The sequence below is a fragment of the Palaemon carinicauda genome, chromosome 39 (genome assembly GCF_036898095.1).
Source record: "Palaemon carinicauda isolate YSFRI2023 chromosome 39, ASM3689809v2, whole genome shotgun sequence".
In the NCBI taxonomy this organism is placed as follows: Eukaryota; Metazoa; Arthropoda; class Malacostraca; order Decapoda; family Palaemonidae; genus Palaemon; species Palaemon carinicauda.
The window spans coordinates 1,201,127-1,222,845 of record NC_090763.1 but is presented as its reverse complement, the minus strand read 5'-3'; the positions used below and the strand labels follow the sequence as shown (position 1 = coordinate 1,222,845).

General features: G+C 33.1%; 1 protein-coding gene across 1 annotated transcript in view; it reads right to left on the bottom strand.

Annotated features, from left to right (window-relative positions):
* Nucleotides 1-21,719, bottom strand: part of LOC137630912 (CD109 antigen-like) — a 141,377-nt gene that overhangs the window by 17,232 nt on the left and 102,426 nt on the right. Inside the window, 14 exon segments of the mRNA XM_068362446.1 lie at nucleotides 182-362; nucleotides 4,044-4,263; nucleotides 5,879-6,018; nucleotides 7,152-7,270; nucleotides 7,888-8,026; nucleotides 8,790-8,950; nucleotides 9,397-9,586; nucleotides 9,800-9,917; nucleotides 11,141-11,429; nucleotides 15,330-15,384; nucleotides 15,956-16,090; nucleotides 16,594-16,737; nucleotides 17,833-17,953; nucleotides 18,724-18,857. Of these exon segments, the coding sequence (XP_068218547.1) occupies nucleotides 182-362; nucleotides 4,044-4,263; nucleotides 5,879-6,018; nucleotides 7,152-7,270; nucleotides 7,888-8,026; nucleotides 8,790-8,950; nucleotides 9,397-9,586; nucleotides 9,800-9,917; nucleotides 11,141-11,429; nucleotides 15,330-15,384; nucleotides 15,956-16,090; nucleotides 16,594-16,737; nucleotides 17,833-17,953; nucleotides 18,724-18,857 (2,146 nt within the window).

Here is a 21,719-nt window from a genome sequence, read left to right as displayed (position 1 = left end):
ACAGCATAGAAGAAATAAAACAGGGGCAAAGGAACAGCAAGTCTAAAAAATAAAAAAAGTTAAGCTAAGAAAGGAAGGACCGTAGCAAAGACTTTAAAGTGTAACAACATGAGATCCAAAACGAGATAAATATCTGTGAAATATTCTAAATTTGAATAGAAACTCCTAGAAGTGAACGAACCTACAACAGTTGCCTTAGCCTCCATCATATAGAAGGCCGTGTCCCGGTGAGGGTGATCAGTTAGGTGAAGGGCGTAGGTCGTGATGGCCAAGCTGTAAACGTCCTCAATAACTTCCAAGTTTGTGGCTAAGAAATCCACTGCTCGGTTGATCACATTGCGAGTCTTGGCTGTTGGAGGATTCTGCAAATCATATATTAAAAGTAGAATTAGCTGCAAATTGATTTGACATATTCAATGAATGAAAAAATAACGTGAGGAAAATAATTAAAAGAATGATTAAGTTTTAAGTAAACCAATCAAGTAACCAATATATATATACATATATATATATATATATATATATATATATATATATATATATATATATATATATATATATATATATATATATACATATATATATATATATATATATATATATATATATATATATATATACAGTAGAACCTCGGTTTACGAATTTAATTCGTTCCTAATGCGAACTCGTAAACAGAAAAAATCGTATCGCGAAACGAATTTCCCCATAAGAATGTTATAAAATCGAAATAATTAGTTCAACCCATCTACAAAAACCAATTTTCACAAATTTTTCCTTACACATACAGTACTCTACTGTACTCTACACAAAATTATTAAAATATTGCAGTCATTTAATGATGAAAATATGGATATGCATGCACAGTAAACCTGAACTTTACCTTAGAGGAGTGTCGCTGCTGGCTTGATGGAGACGAGAGGAGGGGAAGGAGGAGGAGGGGGTTACTGCTTGGAGGGAGAATCTCCCTCCATGAGAAATTCAGGAACGTTGACTGGAGTTCTCTCGCGAGAATGGCGTTCACTATCACTGGTTTTGCGTTTGCGAGACTCTTGGTCGTCGTCTTTCACAGTTCTTTTCTCCCCCTTCACAAGATATATTTCAATAGACACCTGCTTTTGTCTGTTCTTTAAAATTTTATAGAAGTGACCCACCCCATTATCGACTAATAAATTTATTGCACGGTCTGTTTCAGCCTTATTCAGGACATTTTTCCTCAAGAAAACTTTTCACGTCTTCCCACTTCTTTAAAAAATCTTTTATCTCACTCGAAGACAGTGATTTTGCAGTGCCTCCCTCCTCCTCAGATGAGATTTCCTCTATTACCTCTCTTTGCTGCTGCTGGTGCAGGTCCTTCAGCTCCTCGGTGGTCAGCTGCTCCTTATGCTCCTGCAGGAGGTCGTCGATGTCATCCGTGTCCACCTCCAGCCCCATTGCCTTGCCCAAGGACACAATATCCTCGTCAACTGCTTCCTCCTGGTTGGATTCGAACCCCTCGAAATCCCGTTCTGCAACGGCGTCGGGCCACAGTTTCTTCCAGGCGGAATTGAGGGTTCTCCTGGTGACTCCTTGCCAGGCTTTATCAATTAAAGTCAGGCAGTTGTAGATGGAGTAGTGATCCTTCCAAAACTCTCTGAGGGTAAGGTTGGTGCCCTCTGTTACTTCAAAGCAGCGCTGGAACATAGCTTTGGTATAAAGTTTTTTAAAATTTGAGATCACTTGCTGATCCATGGGCTGGAGTATTGGAGTGGTGTTGGGGGGTAGGAACTTCACCTTAATGAACTTGTATTCCTCCGCTATGTCCTCTTCAATGGCTGGAGGATGGGCAGGAGCATTGTCCATTAACAGCAAGGCTTTGAGTGGGAGGTCCTTCTCCAGGAGGTATCTCTTGACTTCGGGAACAAAAACCTCGTTCATCCACTCAACGAAGAAGATCCTTGTCACGCAAGCCTTCGTATTAGAACGCCACATGACGTGCAACTTTTTCTTCTGCACATTGTTCTTCTTGAAGGCTCGTGGATTCTCCGAGTGATACACCAGGAGAGGTTTAATTTTGCAATCCCCACTGGCGTTGGAACAGAACAGCAGGGTTAGACGGTCTTTCATGGGCTTATGGCCAGGAAGGGCCTTTTCTTCTGCCGTGATATAGGTCCTCCTGGGCATTTTCTTCCAAAAGAGGCCTGTCTCATCGCAATTAAACACCTGTTGGGAAACGTAGTCCTCGGAGTCCACGAACCTTTTGAACTCTTTCACAAAAGACTCTGCTGCCTTCGTATCGGCGCTGGCCCCCTCGCCATGCCGAACAACACTATGGATACCCGTTCTCTTCTTGAATTTTTCAAACCAACCACGGCTTGCCTTAAAACTTTGTTTTTCTGCTGATGTGCCTGGCTCACTTCTCACCAAGTCCTCGTAAATGGTTCTTGCCTTCTCGCAAATCATGTTCTCATTTACTGAATCTCCTGCGAGCTGCTTCTCATTTAACCACACCATTAATAAATTTTCTACGTCATCAAGAATAGGTGGCCGTTGTTTTGACAACGACGATACACCTTTAGCTACTTTAGCGGCCTTTATTTCTTCTTTTTTCTTTAATATTGTGCATATCGTCGACTGCGAGCTATTGAAAAAACTAGCAATGTCTTTCACACGCATGCCTTGGTCATGCTGTTTGATGATCTCCTTCTTCATCTCGATCGTTATCATCAGCTTCTTCTTACTGCTTTCCTTCTTCGACATCTTAGGAGCCATTGTCTATCACAATAATACACAGTACAGTACTGTAATCACAAATGAGTGAAAATAAAATAAATCACAAACCACGTGTAAAAATCACAAAGAAATCGTCCACGAATTCACTAAGTATGTATGCTATCGAGACGGCGGATACTGAGATAATGAACGAGTGAAGGGGGTAATAAAGGGGTTTAGGGGGGTGGTAGGTATGCGTGGGAGGAGTCACGTGACTCCATTGTGAGATGCTGTCGTTAAGTTATTTCCATGAAAAATGCGATCGGGAAGCGCGGCGTCAACACTTTTCCACAAAAAACGGCGCGTGGGAGGGAAATTTAAATTCGTTAACCGATACAATATTCGTTAACCGAGACGAATTTTTCAGAGAAAGTCACTTCGTAAACCGAAAATTTGTAAGCGGAGTCGTTCATAAACCGTGGTTCTACTGTATATATATATATATATATATATATATATATATATATATATATATATATATATATATATATATATATATGTATATATACAGATAAATGGATAGATGGATAAATGGATTGTCAAATACACACACATATATAAACATATATATATATACATCTATATATATATATATATATATATATATATATATATATATATATACAGTATATATATACAGTATATATATATATATATATATATATATATATATATATATATATATATATATATACATATATATATATATATATCTATCTATATATATATATATATATATATATATATATATATATATATATATATATATATATATAGATAGATAGATAGATATATACAGTAGATATATATATATATATATATATATATATATATATAAATATATATATATATATATATATATATAAATAGATATATATATATAAATATATATATATATATATATATATATATATATATATATTTATATATACACATACAAACACACACACACATATATATACATATATATATGTATATATATATATATATATATATATATATATATATATGTATATATATATATATATATATATATATATATATGTATATATATATATATATATATATATACATATATATATATATATGTATATATATACATATATATATATATGTATATATATACATATATATATGTATATATACATATACATATGTATATATATATATGTATATATATATATATATATATATATATATATATATATATATATTTATATCCCGTACACTTGAATTGTATCAGTATACAAATCCTCTCTGAATTCCAAAATCCCGGACTCCACACAAAAACCCACCTGTGCGCCCATGATGGCAACTAGAACGAAAGCCGTCAGCGGGAACCCTTGGGACGCGCCTCCTTGAATGGCTTCGTTGTTGATCGTTCCGACTTCCTTGAAACTTCCGTCGATCTCTTGGTGGTCGATGAGCCAGTCGATGGCTGAGTCGATGATCTCCCTCTCGACGTCGATGTGGCGGGAAGCATCTGCCAGTGATTTGGCCACGAAAGCTGTCAGCCTTAAAAGAAAACAAATTTTATTTCATCATCACAATCAATATTTTTAGGAGTTTTTGGAGGGATTCGCCTTTCAAAGCGACTTCTGAACATCTTATTTCAAAATAACAATTAATGTTTATGGAATTTTTGGAGGGATTCTTTTTTCAAAGGGCCCTCTGAACATTTTATTTCAAAATCATAAGTTATATTTTTGGAATTTTTGAAGGGTCTTTTCTTACAAAGCGCCCTCTGAACATCTTATTTCAAAATCCCAATTAATGTTTTTGGAATTTTGGAGGCTTTTTTTTCAAAGCGCCCTCTAAACATCTTATTTCAAAATCATAATTAATATTTTTGGAATTTTTGGAAGGATTCTCCTTTCAAGCTCCCCCTGAACATCTTATTTCATCAACGCAATCAATGTTTTGGAATTTTTGGGATTTTCTTTCAAAACGCCATCGGAACCAACAAACGTATTGTGCCATTTTTAAAATTACTCATAGATTTTGAACGTCTAGACTGGATATAATAGTCTTCTAAAACAATGTTGATATACAAAGTATTGCGTCAAAATATTTGATCGTCCATGAATATCTTGGGTATACCCTTGTCAACAATAAGAATACAGGTTTACGTTTCAGATTGACTTTATAGTAAAAAGTTATGAATATTTTTCTAGGTCCATTAAATCTTTTTTAAAACGTCCTTATTAAATTTAATTTGAGAAGTCATAATTCAATTTGTTTTAAAAGGATCCCTAGTAAATTTAATTGTATGTCATTCAATTAGAATTACAAAATCCTCATTAAATTCAATTTGAAAAGTCATTATTCAATTTGTCTTTAAAATATCCCTAGTAAATACATTTTTTAATTCATTCAATTAGAATTACAAAATTTTCGGTAAATTCAATTTGAAAAGTCATTATACAATTCGATTTAGAAAATCCTTAGTAAATTCAATTTGAAAGTCATAATTCCTTTTGAAAATCCTCATTAAATTCACATTGAAAACTCCTCAATAGACTCGTTTTGAAAATTGTCTATCGAATTTAACAAGTAAAACCCTTAAATTCAATATAAAACTCCTTTTAAAATTCGCACTGAAAAATTCTAAACAATTCAATCTACCAATAGAAAATCTCTATATCATTGAATACTGGAAGCACTACCAGACCCTGAAGCAGAAATTACACGTTCACCAAAAGGAAATAAACTAGAGGGGCACTCAGTAGAGCACAGACCTCCACCGCGGCAGCTTATTTCTCGACCTTGACCTTTAACCGTAACATGTATTAATTGGCGGGAATTTTCATACACCAAATATGAACCAAGTTTGAAGTCTCTGTGACAAAGATGTCCAACGTATGGCTGATTACGTGAATTGGACATTTTGGTTGACCATGATCTTGACCTTTGACCTTGACCTTCCAAAATTTAATAATTTCCACCTTTTAACATAACAGTTAATCCCTGCAAGTTTCATCCCTCTATGATTAAAATTATGGCCAGGTAGCTGTTCACAAACACACAAACATATATTACAAATACACAAACAGGTGGTAAAACATAGCCTCCCTCCAACTTTGTTGGTGGAGGTAATAAAAGGACCCAGGTTGAAGCTTTTTCTTCTTACCATGTGCTTCCAGACTTGTCCCTGCTTCCAAAGGCACTGAACGACCCATCAGGATGCCTGAAGGAGAGTTGCTGTTGGTATCCAGTTTCCAGGTAGCGCTTAGCTCGACCTTGCATGGCTTCGCTTAATTGGTTTTTGTTCTGAAATAAAAATAATCATAAAGATAATGATTATGACAATGATGATAATAATAAGTATAATGCTTATGGTGATGATAATAAAGATTATGATAATAATAATAATAATAATAATAATAATGATAATAATAATAATAATAATAATAATACAACAGTAACAAAGATACTTATGATAATAACAATAATGAAAAAAATAAGATAATAAAAACTATAAAAAAGATGATTAAGATAATAATAAGGCTGTATATCGTGTGTATGAATTAACAAATAACAGTCTAAGTTACTTATTGGTGGAGGATAAATGAAAAATATTTTCCCGATACAATTAACTCATTATCAGCTACTTCACAAAAGGGGTTTCAAAGTTGCAGAAATTGCATTACAAACGTTGCAACCTTGCGTATCTTAATCAAAAGACTTTGAGTCTGATAAGCTTTGAAGATGTAAAGATAATATATTTTTGCGGTATTTAGAATTTTCTAACTCCATATGCCTTATGCATGGGTTGCTTAATGCCATTATTTAGCCATAGACTGCACAAAATGTCCAACAAGAGGAGAAATAAGAATAATTATGGACGAGTGTAGATTAGGTAAAAAAGAGGCCATTCTAACACACAAGGTAGGAAAAAACAGTGTAATTTTACATGTTATGAAAAATATTGATTTGTGAAAACAGTTGATTCGGCTAGACTACAGTACAAGGGCCTAAAAGCACATAAGGCATAATGAAAACTAGATTTAAGTATCCACTGTACAAGAAGTAACCTCTCTCTCTCTCTCTCTCTCTCTCTCTCTCTCTCTCTCTCTCTCTCTCTCTCTCTCTCTCTCTCTCTCTCTCTCTCTCTCTCTCTCTCTCTCTATATATATATATATATATATATAAATATATATATATATATATATATATATATATATATATATATATATATATATATATATAAATCACCATCTGACACTTTTAAGGTCTATTAATTTAAATGGTTTGAGTAGTATAAATTAATCTTAAAATGCCGCTCTCTCTCTCTCTCTCTCTCTCTCTCTCTCTCTCTCTCTCTCTCTCTCTCTCTCTCTCTCTCTCTCTCTCCAGAATGGTTAAACTAAGTAAATGAAATAAGAGAACATTCAGGTTTATACCTTGAGGTATTCCATAAGAACAATATTTGGCACCATCTTAGCCATATTCTGCTCGCCGCATCCTGTAGGCAGTTCTAATAACCCCTCAAGATTGGTGACTGCTGGACCTAATATATCTCCTGTAAAAAAATAAGGATATAACAGTTACGTAAAGCATGAGGTTTTTTTTTTTCTTTTCTTTTATTTATTGGAAACATCATCACCAGTGTTTATTTTTGGAGGATCTCATTTGATCTCTGTATGTTATCTAATACAAATTTATATATTTCATTAGTAACTTTAGAGACCCATCTATCGCCCTCCTATTTGTTGTCCAATGGACTCCTTTCACTTAGTTAATGAAATTTAAAGGATTTATCTTGTATTTAAAGGTTTAAATACCACTTATGAATGGCAGAGGCAAGGGACAGTAACAACGCTCTATCTAGCAGGACAATGCCCTAGAGACTGATCATATATACATATGTAGCACTTAAGCCCCCCTCCACCCACGCTAGGACAAGGGAGGGCCATGCAATGGCTACTGATGACTCAGCAGGTAGATTTATAGGCTCCCCCAAACCCCCATCCTTCGCTCACAAGGATGCCGAGGTTGCAGACACTACAAGAAACTATCGGGCTAGAACGGGACACGAACCCTAGTCCGGCAATAGCCAGGCAGTGACGTTTCCAATGGGCCACCGCAACCCATAAAACAATATTTAGACACTCATAGTAATAACTACTGTTTACTTACCAATTACAGAGAGAGAAATAGCCCTGGAGTCATTCACAATGTTAGGTGGGATAGTTATGTTGATCGTTGCGCTAACTGAAGGCTTTGATCGCAAGTCCAGCAGGACCGGTTTGTTCACAGTCATTCTGGAGCCTTCAGGCTGAGGGGTGAAACGTTGAATTAGATTGATATATGAAATGTCTGGAAACTATAAAATTAGGTAACCAAATATGGAAATAAACAGCAAAAGTTAACTACTTCGTAAGTGAATATTGATGATTTGAGTTCTGTATAAATTCGTTTTTATGTATCTAATTAACCATTTTTCTTTGATTATTTAAACACAATATAATAAAATATAAGGTGGTACAAAACTCAAAGTAATTTAGAGGATGTTGATAACTTAGTGAAAAATTTATAACTAATATTTTACTCTTAATCAAAGTACTGATAACAACAAATAATATAACCATTCTTTCACAAATCAACTCAATACAGCTAAATTAATGGTTTTTAAACTATAAGATTTAAGCTACACATAGCTTCAATTATTGCTTAACTACAGTACCTTAAGAATGGCAAAAATCTAGATGATTTTGAAATAATCTTAAATTCAATTACTGCAACAACCAATTTATGAAAAATGTTCCAACTTTGTTGATAACATTAATCAATAAACACTTATGCCATTGCCAGACTCGGATAAATGACGGGAGTTTGAAATAATCTTTAATTCAATTACAGCAGTAAGCAATTTATAAGAAAAAAAAAATTCCAACTATGTTGATAACATCAAACATTAAAACACACGTCATTCCAAACTCTAATAAAAGAGGGAAGTTATCGCAACTACAAGAAATATCTAACTCATTACACAAACAACTTTGAATGCTAACAAACATTAACCATAATTTCTTCATTACCTTGACTAACAACTGTTTGGAAACGATATCAACGGCTCCTCCCGACGAAGCAGTGACCTTGATATCGATATTTCCCAAAACCTTCGGGATGATCATAAAGCTGACGGGAGCTCCGCTTCCCGATGGGACGGACACGCTGCGTTTCTTGCCAGAAGCTGGTGCTGTGGGAAGTAGTAGTAGTAGTAGTAGTAGTAGTAGTATCATTATTATAATTATTAGTATCATCATCATCATCCTAATTATTATTATTATTATTAGTATTATTATTATTATTTTTATTATTTTCATTATTATTATTATCATTATTATTAAATATTCAAAATTTAAATACAACACACCGTAGGGCAAGGGTTATTCTACAAGAAACGGCTTTCATCAATGGAGAGAGCAAAGTTAATGCCAAATTGCAATTCTGAAAACTTTCCATGGCTCAGAGTAAGCAAAATTACTTCCAAATTGCAACTCAATGTAAGACATCCTTCAAAAAAATGGAAATTAATTTCAATTTGCCACTTTATTCTCCACAAAGCGAGCCAAGATACTTAGAAAAGATTGCAATTAAAAGAAAATAATCTTCGTAAACGAAAAGAAAGTTACTCCAACTTACAACTCTCGCTGATCTCATTCGCAAAATCGGCAAAGAGGAATAACTCCTCTTTGTTTTCCAGCGCAACTTCCGCTGTGATGTTGCTGTCCTCGTAGTTGAAAATGATCATTTCGACGGCCACAGCTTCCCCTCGTTTGACTCCCGTCTCGGGCAAGTGCAGGGACACGAAGAAGGGACGGAACACTTGCAACTGTTTCGGGAGACTTGGATTTAGCACATATTCGGTGTTCTAATATGGTATCTCATTTACTAAACAACACTTATAATTATATGCTGTCATTAATCCTTTATCTATTGTCATCCTTATCATTAGTATTACTATAAATATCATTTACATTAGTAGTATCACTAAATGAATATCCTGAAATCCATACAAAAACGCTAGTCGAAGCCAAAGTCTCACCTTAGCAGCGCGTGTTGAAACGCCGAGCCCGAAGAAGTCATCGACTGCAAAGGCTGACACCATGTATGACGTAATGGCATCAGGAGCCTTTTCCCGCAATGTCACCACGCCGTTGAATCTTAATATCAAAGTGGATGAATTGATATTAATAATAAATCATTTCATTTTAATATTATTCATATGCATTATAATTGACGCGAAATGAAGGCTGTTTCATTTATTTTCTTGTTAATTCTAATGTTGAAATATTATAAAAATATACAGTATATAATCAGTTCTCCCAGGGTTTAATATCTTGTTAAGTAATTTTCTGGAGATTTAATTAATGCATCATAATATTCTATACAGAAAAATATGAACAAAATTTTTACTTTTGAAATTCTGTATTTGGAACTCTTAAAGTATATATTATTCCATTAGCAACAAGCTCATAATCATTATAGAATCCTTAACATTTTATAAGGTTCTTAAACTACTTTAATTTTGAACTTAGATATTCATTCAGGCTTAAAATCTAAATAAACTAGCTGAGGTGTAAACTAGAGAATCACTATGAAATTAAAAACTAAGACTAAAAACTAATGATAGTAATTGAGAAAGATAATTATAAGAGAAGGATTTAAGATGAGGTTTTCATGCAGAGAAATATGGCATAACATGAACATGCAAAATAAACAAACAGTTGTAAAAAAAAAAAAAAATAAAATAAAAAAAAAGTGACAGCTTACAAATTAGAAAAAAAAACAACATGCATTCATGCTTTTGGTGTCAACACCAATCGACTTTGATTTATATTATACATAATATTTCGTTATGCATAAATGCAGGCTAGGCTTGTTACATCCAACAAAAAGTTTCGGCATGTATTACGAACTTGTTAAGACACCTTATTTGACACAAGCAAATAATTATTACTTTGTCATACGTATAATCAGAATTGCCTGTATTCCTCAGAAACATATACTAAAACACATTCATACAATTAGTCAAGCATATCATATCGCAATTTTTTTTTAATATTATACCTTTAAAGAAATTTATAAGTTAGCAGCGTAAGTGGAATAGATTAAAAAACAATGATAACATACTAAAAAGCGCATGGAAAAAAAAAACCACACACACACACAATAGCTACACGTGAGTAATAGTTCAACAGATAACAGCCACACGTGTGCAATATTTCACAAAACTGATGTCTACGAATTTCCAGCTAATAAAAGTTAATAAAATAAGCAAAAACAGCTTATGATAGGAATATTCATACACTAGTAGCACTGGGTTAAAAGAAGCATCCAAGGGTCATTTTAGTAACGCATTCTCAAACACAAAAACTCAACCCACTTGGTTTGGGTGTTTTTGAACAGCCACGTGGGTGGCACAGCCTCGTGAAGATAGAGCCTCGGGCGGCTATCTGGGGGCGGTGGAAGGAAGGAGAAGGCATAAGGCCCGGCTAAGGGCGGCCTGGTCGGAGCCTGGTAAGCCACGCCCGGCCCAAGATCCGGACGAAGTGTAGACACGCCCACGGGAGCGAATTCTCTGCCGAAGGAGGCATTGATTGCAGATGGACGACTGAAGGGATCAAACTGGGACCCATCCACGGGGCCCTCGCCGGCCGGGATGAAGCGAGACACTGTAGGTTTCCACACATTTAGGATCACGCACACAGATTTGCACACGCCAGCTCATAATCTAACAATTCTACGGGATACTACGAGCGCAATTTGCGTTTGAGTTAATAGCAACAATTATCAAATATTATCATGTGCTCATATGATGTACCATAAATGCAAACAGAATGTCAAACCAATGCTCACAGCAGGTAAGACAAATGACTCGTTTGCATTCTTTGCGCCAAAATATTTAAAGTTAAAAAGACACCCATGAAAATGTTTTCTAAATCATTTACAGGAGGCTTTTCCTTTTTTTACTGGGGATGGATACCAATTATGTGGCTAAACGCATTCCCACTATGAAATCTATCAAAAATCGTATTAAAACCAGAAATGATTGTAAACTTTAATTAGGGAGTTTTTATAGAAGTTTAGAAGAAGCTCAATTTTAATAGTAACGATAATAATGTATGATGAGCAATATTCTGAAGGGAAAAAATATTACAGGATTTTTTTTTTTCCTAAATTAAATGTCATAAAAATTACGTTCACAAGAATGGCATTGCCAAAACATATAAAAATCGTGATATTTTCATAAAATATTCCATCACCATACAAAGTCTAGTATCGTAAAGAAATTCAGTGGTAAATGCATAGACTAAAACAAAATTATCAAATACAAGATTTACAAGATCGAAGCACACCAAACTATGACAGCATGTCCAAAAAAAAAAGTCAACAATGTCACACAAAACCAGCGTTACATTCAGGTCTGAGAAAAGTCACCAAGTATCATAAGACAGAAGTCATGCAAATCAGCTTAGGGTAAGTCTTGCAAAACCTGATCAAAGTAGAGGTGTCACATGCAAATACATAATGAAAGGGTGTGAAGTCCAGTAGGGTAAATAGCTTATCTTATGTACTGTCCTCTTTATTTTGGGCTGATCTAATTTTACCTTAACAATAAATATGTTTTATTATAAATATTTCTCGTAAGCTTTGCATATAGTAAATGTAAACGACAATCAATTCATATTTTGGTAGGCCTACATCGGTAATTTATCAAATATTCTGTTCATACATTAATTGAATATCATAAGTTGCTATCAATAATGAGGCCAGTTTTAAGCGAGGGAAAGAATTTAATACACTTTTTCTTTATTACCAAAGCCAAAAGAGACAGATTGCCTAATAAACACCAGCCACGAGTGTATCTCAAAACTGAACTAAACTGTACCCAGAGTTAGCTGATGTAAACAACCAAGTCTCGGGGAATTTTGTCCTTGCAGCCGGTTGCTGGGGCCCAAGAGTTGCAGGTTCTATATTGGATTCCATTGCTCGCAAGTCTCGTGGGTTGTCCATGGCCATCCGGTAGAACACTATTACCGGATGGGGGTTAGTTGTGGAATACAGCAGAACATTATCACTCTGACACCATTATGATTATCGTTTTGTTCGAACAGCTTCGTTAGTAAAGCAGTCAAAATTAGTAGGTACCATGTATTATTCAGTTTTTTTTTTTTTCGAAGTCACTGACATCATTATGATTATCGTTTTGTTCAAGCAACTCTTTCGTTAGTAAAACAGCCAAAATAAATACCTTCCATTATTATTATTTTTTTTTTTCGAAGTCACTGACATTATGATTATCGTTTTGTACGCGCAACTCTTTCGTTAGTAAAGCATTCAAAATAAGTAAGTACCATCTATTATTAAATTATTTTTTTTTTCGAAGTCACTGGCATCATTATGGTTATTGTTTTGTTCGAACAACTCTTTTTGTTAGTAAAGCAGCCAAAATAAGTACCTTCAAATATTTAGTTTTTTTTTTTTTTTTTGAAGTCACTGACATCATTATGATTATTGTTTTGTTCGAACTCTTTTGTTTGTAAAACAACCAAAACAAGTACCTTCTATAATCTATTTTTTTTTTAAGTCACTGACAACATTATGATTACCGTTTTGTTCGAGCAACTCTTTCGTTAGTAAAGCAGCCAAAACAGGTATCTTCTATGAATTTTTTTCTTATATGACGGAAGAAATATGCAATCGATATCATTAAGGGTAACCGTGATTGGTGGACGCTTATGTTGATAACCACCAATCAGAGACTATAACTCAATTGCCTTGTCCAATAAAAATCAGGATAGAATCCATCTAATCATAACTGGTGAAACTTTATGACGTATACAACCAATCAAAGAATAGAATTTAAATGCATCGGCCAATCAGCAATCAAACATAATGTTAAATGATAAAAGCTGTGAATATTTACTGCTAGATTCTCCTAATATCATGTTGACTAGTTATTATCAGCATATACCGTGTGGTTATGAATGGAAGATTCATGAAAAAAAAAAAAAAAAATCTGGTGTTTTGAAATTCTAACTATCCTTCAACTTAACGAATACTAAAACGAAAAACGAATGGCATGAAGCAATTGTTTTATTACAAGCACAGTCAGAGATATAGCTGAATCATACCATGATAAAACAATCTATATGAAGTTATTCAGTTTTGTTGATATCCAGTAAAATGAAGTAATTAATGATTAGCATATTCATGAATGAAAAGCTATAAGCATTTGGAACTATGTATTAGTAGCGGAGAAAAGAGCATGTCTGAAACATGTGCTCATATCTTTACAATGTTAGGATGTAATTAAAATTAGGTTTAGTGCTTCTGTCACATGCTATGCAGTCTAAAGTCAGATTGATGTCACAGCTTCTGATATTTTTACGCTGTACTTTGCAGCTGTAATTTACATCCGAGATTGATGGGCAGTAATAAAGAAAACAGAATAATAACTGTTATAGATAGTTTTATCTAGCCTGTTCAAAATGGTTAGCGGATACGGATAAAATGCTATTAACTATGCACTATGATTTGCTAAGCAGAAAATGTTCCATTGCTTTAATAACAATAATGTGGAATGGGAAAAGGTTATTTTGGAAATTCTGACTCTCACGGTACGAAAATAAACAAGTAAATATGAAAATAAGCCTGAAATAAAAATTGGCATTAATTACAGCAAGATAAATACAGTACTCTTTTCTTTTAGATGTTTAGGGGATCAATTTCATGGAGCACCAAAGTCTAAGACAAGTGAGAAAATCTGATAAGTAAAAAAAGTTTTAAAAGGAAAAAAAATCTTAATTAACAACATCTGATAAGTAATACATACTATACTACATCTTATAGGTGAACATTCGGTATACCCAACAACTGGCAGTAATTCGATTTAAAGCCATTTTAGCATAAACTGCACATAACTTTACCCACGTATTTCAACTTACGAGATTCATTCGCAAAATGAATGTCTAAAAATTTAAACATCTTAAAATCCATCGCAATAATGTAACTGTTAAATTCATATCTTTACTATATTCTCATTTACAGTAGAATAAAATACTTATCAACGTAATTCTATGAAAAAAAAAAAAATAAAACTATAGACATGATATTCTAAACATCTTATCTGAATGTATTAAGAAAAATGGCTTCTACAACAAGACTTCAATTATCTAAAATATTTTTTGTGTATACCCACTCTTAATGCACAAACCTCATTTACGCAATAGAAATTAAAAATATAATAATAATGATGCACTCTAAAACAGCTATAATTTCAATCTATACCAAATCAATAAAAAATACTATTGACATTGACAGTTTAAAGATATACTGTTGTAAGATTGACCTAATCATTTTAACTAACTTAGTTAAAGCATATTTGATATCATTCATCCATTATACCTGTTGATACAAATTTCATAGCACGATTTCCAAGGAAATTGTAGCGGAAATTGAATAAGTGTACCTATTTTGTACAAAGTTCCCTTTGTAACTCTTTGATCTGGTTTTCTTCATAAAACTTTAAGAAGTGGAAATATGAAATATTAAGATTAGACGGTACTTACAGAAGGGGTTATAGTCGTGCACCAAGCCGTTGGTCAGGACCACCACTCCAGCATTCTAAAAAAAAAAAAAAAAAAAAAGGAAAGAAAATGTTAAATCAAGTATCAAATTAAAACTATTAAGCATTTTTTAATTATTCTAAAGCAAGTATATTTGAGAAAGCGCAATTTTGATATCCTAAATATATAAATTCTCATTCAAAATACCAGGTGTTTCATGTAAGATTATTCGCATTTCAAGTCAATTCGCTAATATGGGTTCAGCTATGTAAAAAAAAAAAGAAAAAAAAAAAAAAAAAACATGATTTATTATCTCATTAGATTTAGTCGTAACGAAAGTTACATGAAAACTGTAATATAAGTTGAACACAGATTTTACCAATCTAGAATTAAGTTTTGGAAGATTATATATCTCATTTGAATAAGTAACGACAGCAATTTAATGTATACTGTAACACCAGTTGAGCATACAAATGAATTGATAATAAAACATGTAAATCCGGAATACATCAATCTAAAATAAGTTTTAGATGATTTAATATCTCATGAACAAGTAACAACAACAGTTAAAAGTATACTATAACACAAGCTGAACAAATAGATAAATTGATAGTGGAACATTTACTGACCTGGAAGACGTCATTGGCAGTAGTTGTACCATGCCAGTTGAACAAAGCTCGCTTCCTCCTGGAGAGGCTGTAGGAAGGCCCTTCCAGGTTAGCTCTCCCTGGGTCGTAAGTCTCCAATTCCTCGATGATATCCTCCTACGAGGATAGGATATTTAATAAATAAGTAGCAGGAAAGCCACTAACTACTACTACTACTACTACTACTACTACTACTACTACTACTAATAATAATAATAATAACAGCAATGTATTCATTGTAATGCAACCATTATTTTGACATTAGACTTATCTATTCAAACTAGTTATATAAAAATCAGAAACACAAAATGAACCACTGAAGCTTCAGTTTGCGTTTTAAAATAAAAGTGATCTCTTCTGTAGACCTGGCTTATCTTCATTCCGGAAAGCAACAGGAATTAATTTGGATACGAAAAGAGACTATAAAAGTACCTGTGATTAAAAACCTTTTTCCATTACACCAAATCTACAGTAGCTATCCTGTGGAAAGCACTCACACACTTAAACACCCAGACAGCGCGCACGGAGCATATCTCTGGGCGGGGGGGCTCATAGACCAGCAGTAATAGCCGCACCCCCCCCCCCTTAAAAATGGGGCAAGCTTCGCTCAAAATATTTACCTCTGTAAAGTGATTTTGAGTTCCCAAAATGAGTGACCTCTGATCCACGGCCAAGACTCCGACAAAGGCGTTGGGTTTCGTGGTTACTTTGATAGCGACTTCACCACCAGCGTCGACTGTGCCAGGATTAACATCAACTGAGACCTAAAATAGGAAAAAATATAATAAACTAATAAATCCCTATATAGATAAAGAGAGATAAGGGATATTTATAGCTGATTACAGTTCTTATATTTTCAAGGCATATTGCACTAGTGATTGGATATAACTGGGAAAATTGATGCTGTAAAGCAGTTTCCAATACTATAATTATAGTTATCAATATAATAAGTAGCCCAAATATTAAATGAATTAAATAAATACCATATTAACATACATTTACGGGTCAGTAACGTACAATAATTATGATTTATTTTGGACACAGAGACTAATAAACCGAGGATCATAATCTCTTTTTAAGTCAAACACTGAGAACAACGCAAAAGGAAGAGAAAAATAATGGAAAAATTGTGGTGATTAACCATGAAGGAAAAGACTGACCTGCTCTTAAAGGACGTATTTTGCAGTCTTTAAGACTGGATACGAATTAACTTTGACTGAACGCTAAGTCTTGCGGAATCAAAATGATATTATATTATAATTTCTGATATAATTTTGCTGCTAATATCGTTCCAGAGTCTTAAAGCCAATAGCGAACCGAAGTCTGACGTCAAACTACCATGTGTTGGTTCACAACAACCGCTTCAGGAGCTCACAGAACTAAGATCTAGCCAGTGTTCTAACACATCCACCCTTTAACTTTACTTTTCCAGCCATTATCCCATTTGAATAGGAAAGGGACAGTATGTGATCTGAATTGTTATGCTTTTTAACAGGCTTTAAGTATTTTTTGTCATAAGAAAAGAAGTAGATCAACTGCATTATGCTGAAAGCAACCATCCCGCACAAGGATTCTCCCGACCAATGTTTACGCTTGAACCAATTTGGCCGTTGCCATGGTAACTGACTTCATGACTTCGGCTCCCTATTGAGGTGTTGAGGGGTAAGCTTTTTTGGCCGTTGCCATGGTAACTGACGACATGACTTCGGCTCCCTATTGAGGTGTTGGGCGGGATGTTAGCCACTTGTTGGAGGATAGGGAAACTGGTAAGCCATTGCTGAGGTTTTCTAACTACAATAGATCTTATTCCTTTGTTTATGAGACCAATCCATACAGGAAATATTGGTGCAAACACCCACCTTATTCTGTATGGCACCATCCACTGCAAATTGGAGAGAATCTGCAACAATTTCTCCGTCTTCTTTGACGTAGTAAACGATGAGACGAGCTCTTGGTGCCATAGATGAAGTGGCTAAAAATCTGGAAAACAATCAATGCAAATATATTAATAAATATATAACGTCATTTTGTGAAAGATTTTACAAAGGGGGTTCATCATTGAAGATTTTACAAAGGGGTTTATCCTGAAAGATTTTTGAGAAGGGGTTCATCCTTGATTTAGCAATAAAATATGAATTTGGATTTGATGAATGTATCTTTCTTTCTCCAATTTACCCTAATATTGCTAAAAACGTTTTAATAATATTCATGCTATGACTGAAGTAGAAATCGTTGAAAATATCTTCTTTCCATTCCTATTTTACTGCAGGTATGATCATTATTTATTGCCTCATGGCGTTGAAGTCTCTACAAGAGACAAGTGCAAAAGTAAAATAATATCGTTCGATAGCGAATCGTTTAGAGTAGGATGAGTAGTAAGGCTAATTAATAACTAAGAAGGAAACAATATATTGTATCTTTACAAATCTTTAAAAAAAATCCTCAGAAACATTACATTTTGTAAAAAAAATAATAAAAAAAAATAAAACAAAATAAATTTGTGAGTGGCAAATTTTTTAACCAAAATGTTGCATTTACTGCTATTAATACTAATTTTGTTGTTAATGTTTATATTGATGTACATGTTGGTTAGCTAAATGCGACTGAACAGAATGACCACTACAAAAAATAGGGAAAACGTAACGATAAAATATTCCAAAGCCCATATAAAATAAGATACCAATGTATCAACAAATTCAAATATTCATGACTCATAAAGAATTATTTTTTTAAAAATATAGGCATTTTACCTGAAAGTATGGGTTGTGCCTTGGTGGGCCTGAAGAGTCTGAGCAAAGATGACGTCGCCGCGACCCATGACCTTGTAGACGAAATACACCAGACGCTGGGTGGCATTTAGACCCACGACAACTTCTTCTCCGACCTGCAATTTGGGAGAGAATTAGCTTCTGTTCGTAAGATCCTTTAAGCTTTGATTGGTCCAGTATCAGGTTTCGTTACACTTTTCAAAGGGAAAATAACTTAACTTGTACATTATGATAGTATCATGCTTAGTACATCTACGTAGTCGTGCTGCTAAGAATAACTAGTATGTAAAAATTAGGTTTTCTTTAGTAAATATATTTGCAACTAAGGTGTTTGGCAAATCCGAAGGTGCTATGTCTTCCTAGGTAAATGATTTCTACTTAATTATTTAAAAAAACAAGAGAAGGAATAAATTATAATAACTAGTGTATAAAATTTAGGTTTTCCTTAGTAAATATACATGCAACTAATGTGTTTTGAAAATCAAAAGCTGATATGTCTTCCTAGATAAATGATTGCTACTCAATTATTAAGAAAGACAAGAGAAGGAATAAATGATTATTTTTCTTCTAAAACGTTCAGGAATGAAGGCCTACGCGACCAACAAATCTGTTGAGTAGGCCTAAATTAACTGACATTGCAATGTCTAAGTCCTAACGTCAGTCTAATGTCATTAATCAATTGGTAATTATTAGTCCATTTCTGTTAACTTTTGGAGGTAAACATTTGGGTTGTAATGTTTGTCTCATCCACAAATTTTCATTTGTAAACATTGGTGTGATTATTTCTATTAACAGGTGGATAAAATAGGTCAAGCTATACATTAAATTTACAATTAAATAAGCAGATTTATGTCAATAAGAAATCAAGTTATTAAGATAGGATGTAGATGAAATTCTTTAAACTTATCACAACAAGATTACAGATAAAAGATGGAATAGAGTAATCAGAGTACATTGCAATACAATATATATATATATATATATATATATATATATATATATATATATATATATATATATATATATATATATATATATATATATATATATATATATATATATATATATATGTGTATATATATATATATATATATATATATATATATATATATATATATATATATATATATACAGTACATCAAAGTGAATCAAATGATATAGGCAGAGTGAATAATTAGTTAATGAAATCTCCAAATAAAAACTCAAACCAATAAAATCAGATATAAAAGTTATAAAATATACAACAAAAATAAAAAAGAATCTATACATATTTCACAATGAAGCCAAAAGACAGAAGAAACGAACGAAATAACGTACCGAATCGGTGGTAGTGAGAGAGACCTCCACATCCTCATCAACCTGAACATTTCGTGCAATATATTTGTGAGGGATGGAGAGAAGTTCATGCAACATGAGAGAGAGAGAGAGAAAGAAGAAACACGTACACATGCATGTTTAGAAATTATCAATACACATGTGAGGATTTTTCTGAAGTTATGTGAAGAGAAGATGCAACTAATATTTGAGGAATTAAATCAATTGAATTAATTATTGCACTCATGAATACTAATATAATTCATGCAAGTACTGACTAGATGAACTGATAGATTAGGTACGTGCTCCCATACACGAATATGTGTAAATTGAATGTAATTAAGAAATAAATGTCTAAACTTATTACTCTATATATGAACATTAATATATTTCATGCAAGGATGCTTAAATAACTTTAGTTATGATAAGTAATTAATCATAAATATTATAAATAAAAATGCATTTAATAAAACAATCATGCGGACAAAGTTAATTCTTCAATAAGTAAACAAAACAGATGGTTAATTAAATCAGTACTTTTTCAGTGAAAAAAAAAGCCATTGAATTGATAACAAGGGTCACGACTTCAACTCTCCTGAAAATCTTTTTATAAATATAGCTATTTGCAAAGCAATTCTGCTTTATAAAATTGGTACTTTTAATTCAAGCCTCTGCTTATGCCAAAAAAAAAAGTTATAGGTAGAAAACTGTATTTCAAGAATACACAGATGCAAAGTGACAGATAAGGAAGATCATTTGTTATTGTTGTAATACTAAAGGCAAAAGATTTCAAAGAATATTTAAAGAAATATATATAAGAATACACTTAACTGACACTTAGCTTCAAGAAAATAAGAATAATTAAAGGCAATCACTTGAAACATTCAACAAAAACCAGTATTGTTACTTAAAAGATTCCAAACAGTGATAAGATTAAGAGTAATATAAAGTTACTGTTTTACGAAGCTTAACAAATACCATTCAGCAGCATAAATTTTTCCAAGAGGAAATCACAAGTGAATAATGATCCCAAGAAGTCCTTCTTGGTTTGCAAAATAAAGAGAAAGGGCTCATGAAAGCGAGTAACTTAAGCTTGCTTGAAGAGAACTCAAATATGAAGCTAAGGTTACCATTCAGAAGCATAGTAAGAAAAAATACTTTAATTTGCGAATGGACATAGTTCAGTTGATCTTATTGGATCAAATTGTGAAAAAGCAAATGCGTATAGATGACAGCGAGTATTTTTCTTAAAAGCTGCACTTAAACATTATTCTATGTTTGAGATTGCTGGCAAAATTTCATAGCAAATTAGCAAGAATAAGAATGATTTTTTTTAGATTCTGTTCTAACTACAATGAAATATAATTCGTGATCGCAGACTAAGAGGCAAAAGCAGCAATAGACGCTAAATTATATACAGCGTTTCTGGTGGACTTTTCAACATTTGAGAAATGGTGCAAAGGGCATATGCCTACTTAACTTGGTTAATTCTATATAACAAATATAAACTTTTAATCTTCCATATTTTCGAAAATATACAGATATGCATAAATAAGCATAATGAATTTATATTGAAATTAGTATATTAATCAGATTTTTACTGTGCTGATAGAATAGATATGGGATTATCATAAACAAAAAAACCGCATACAAGATATCCATTT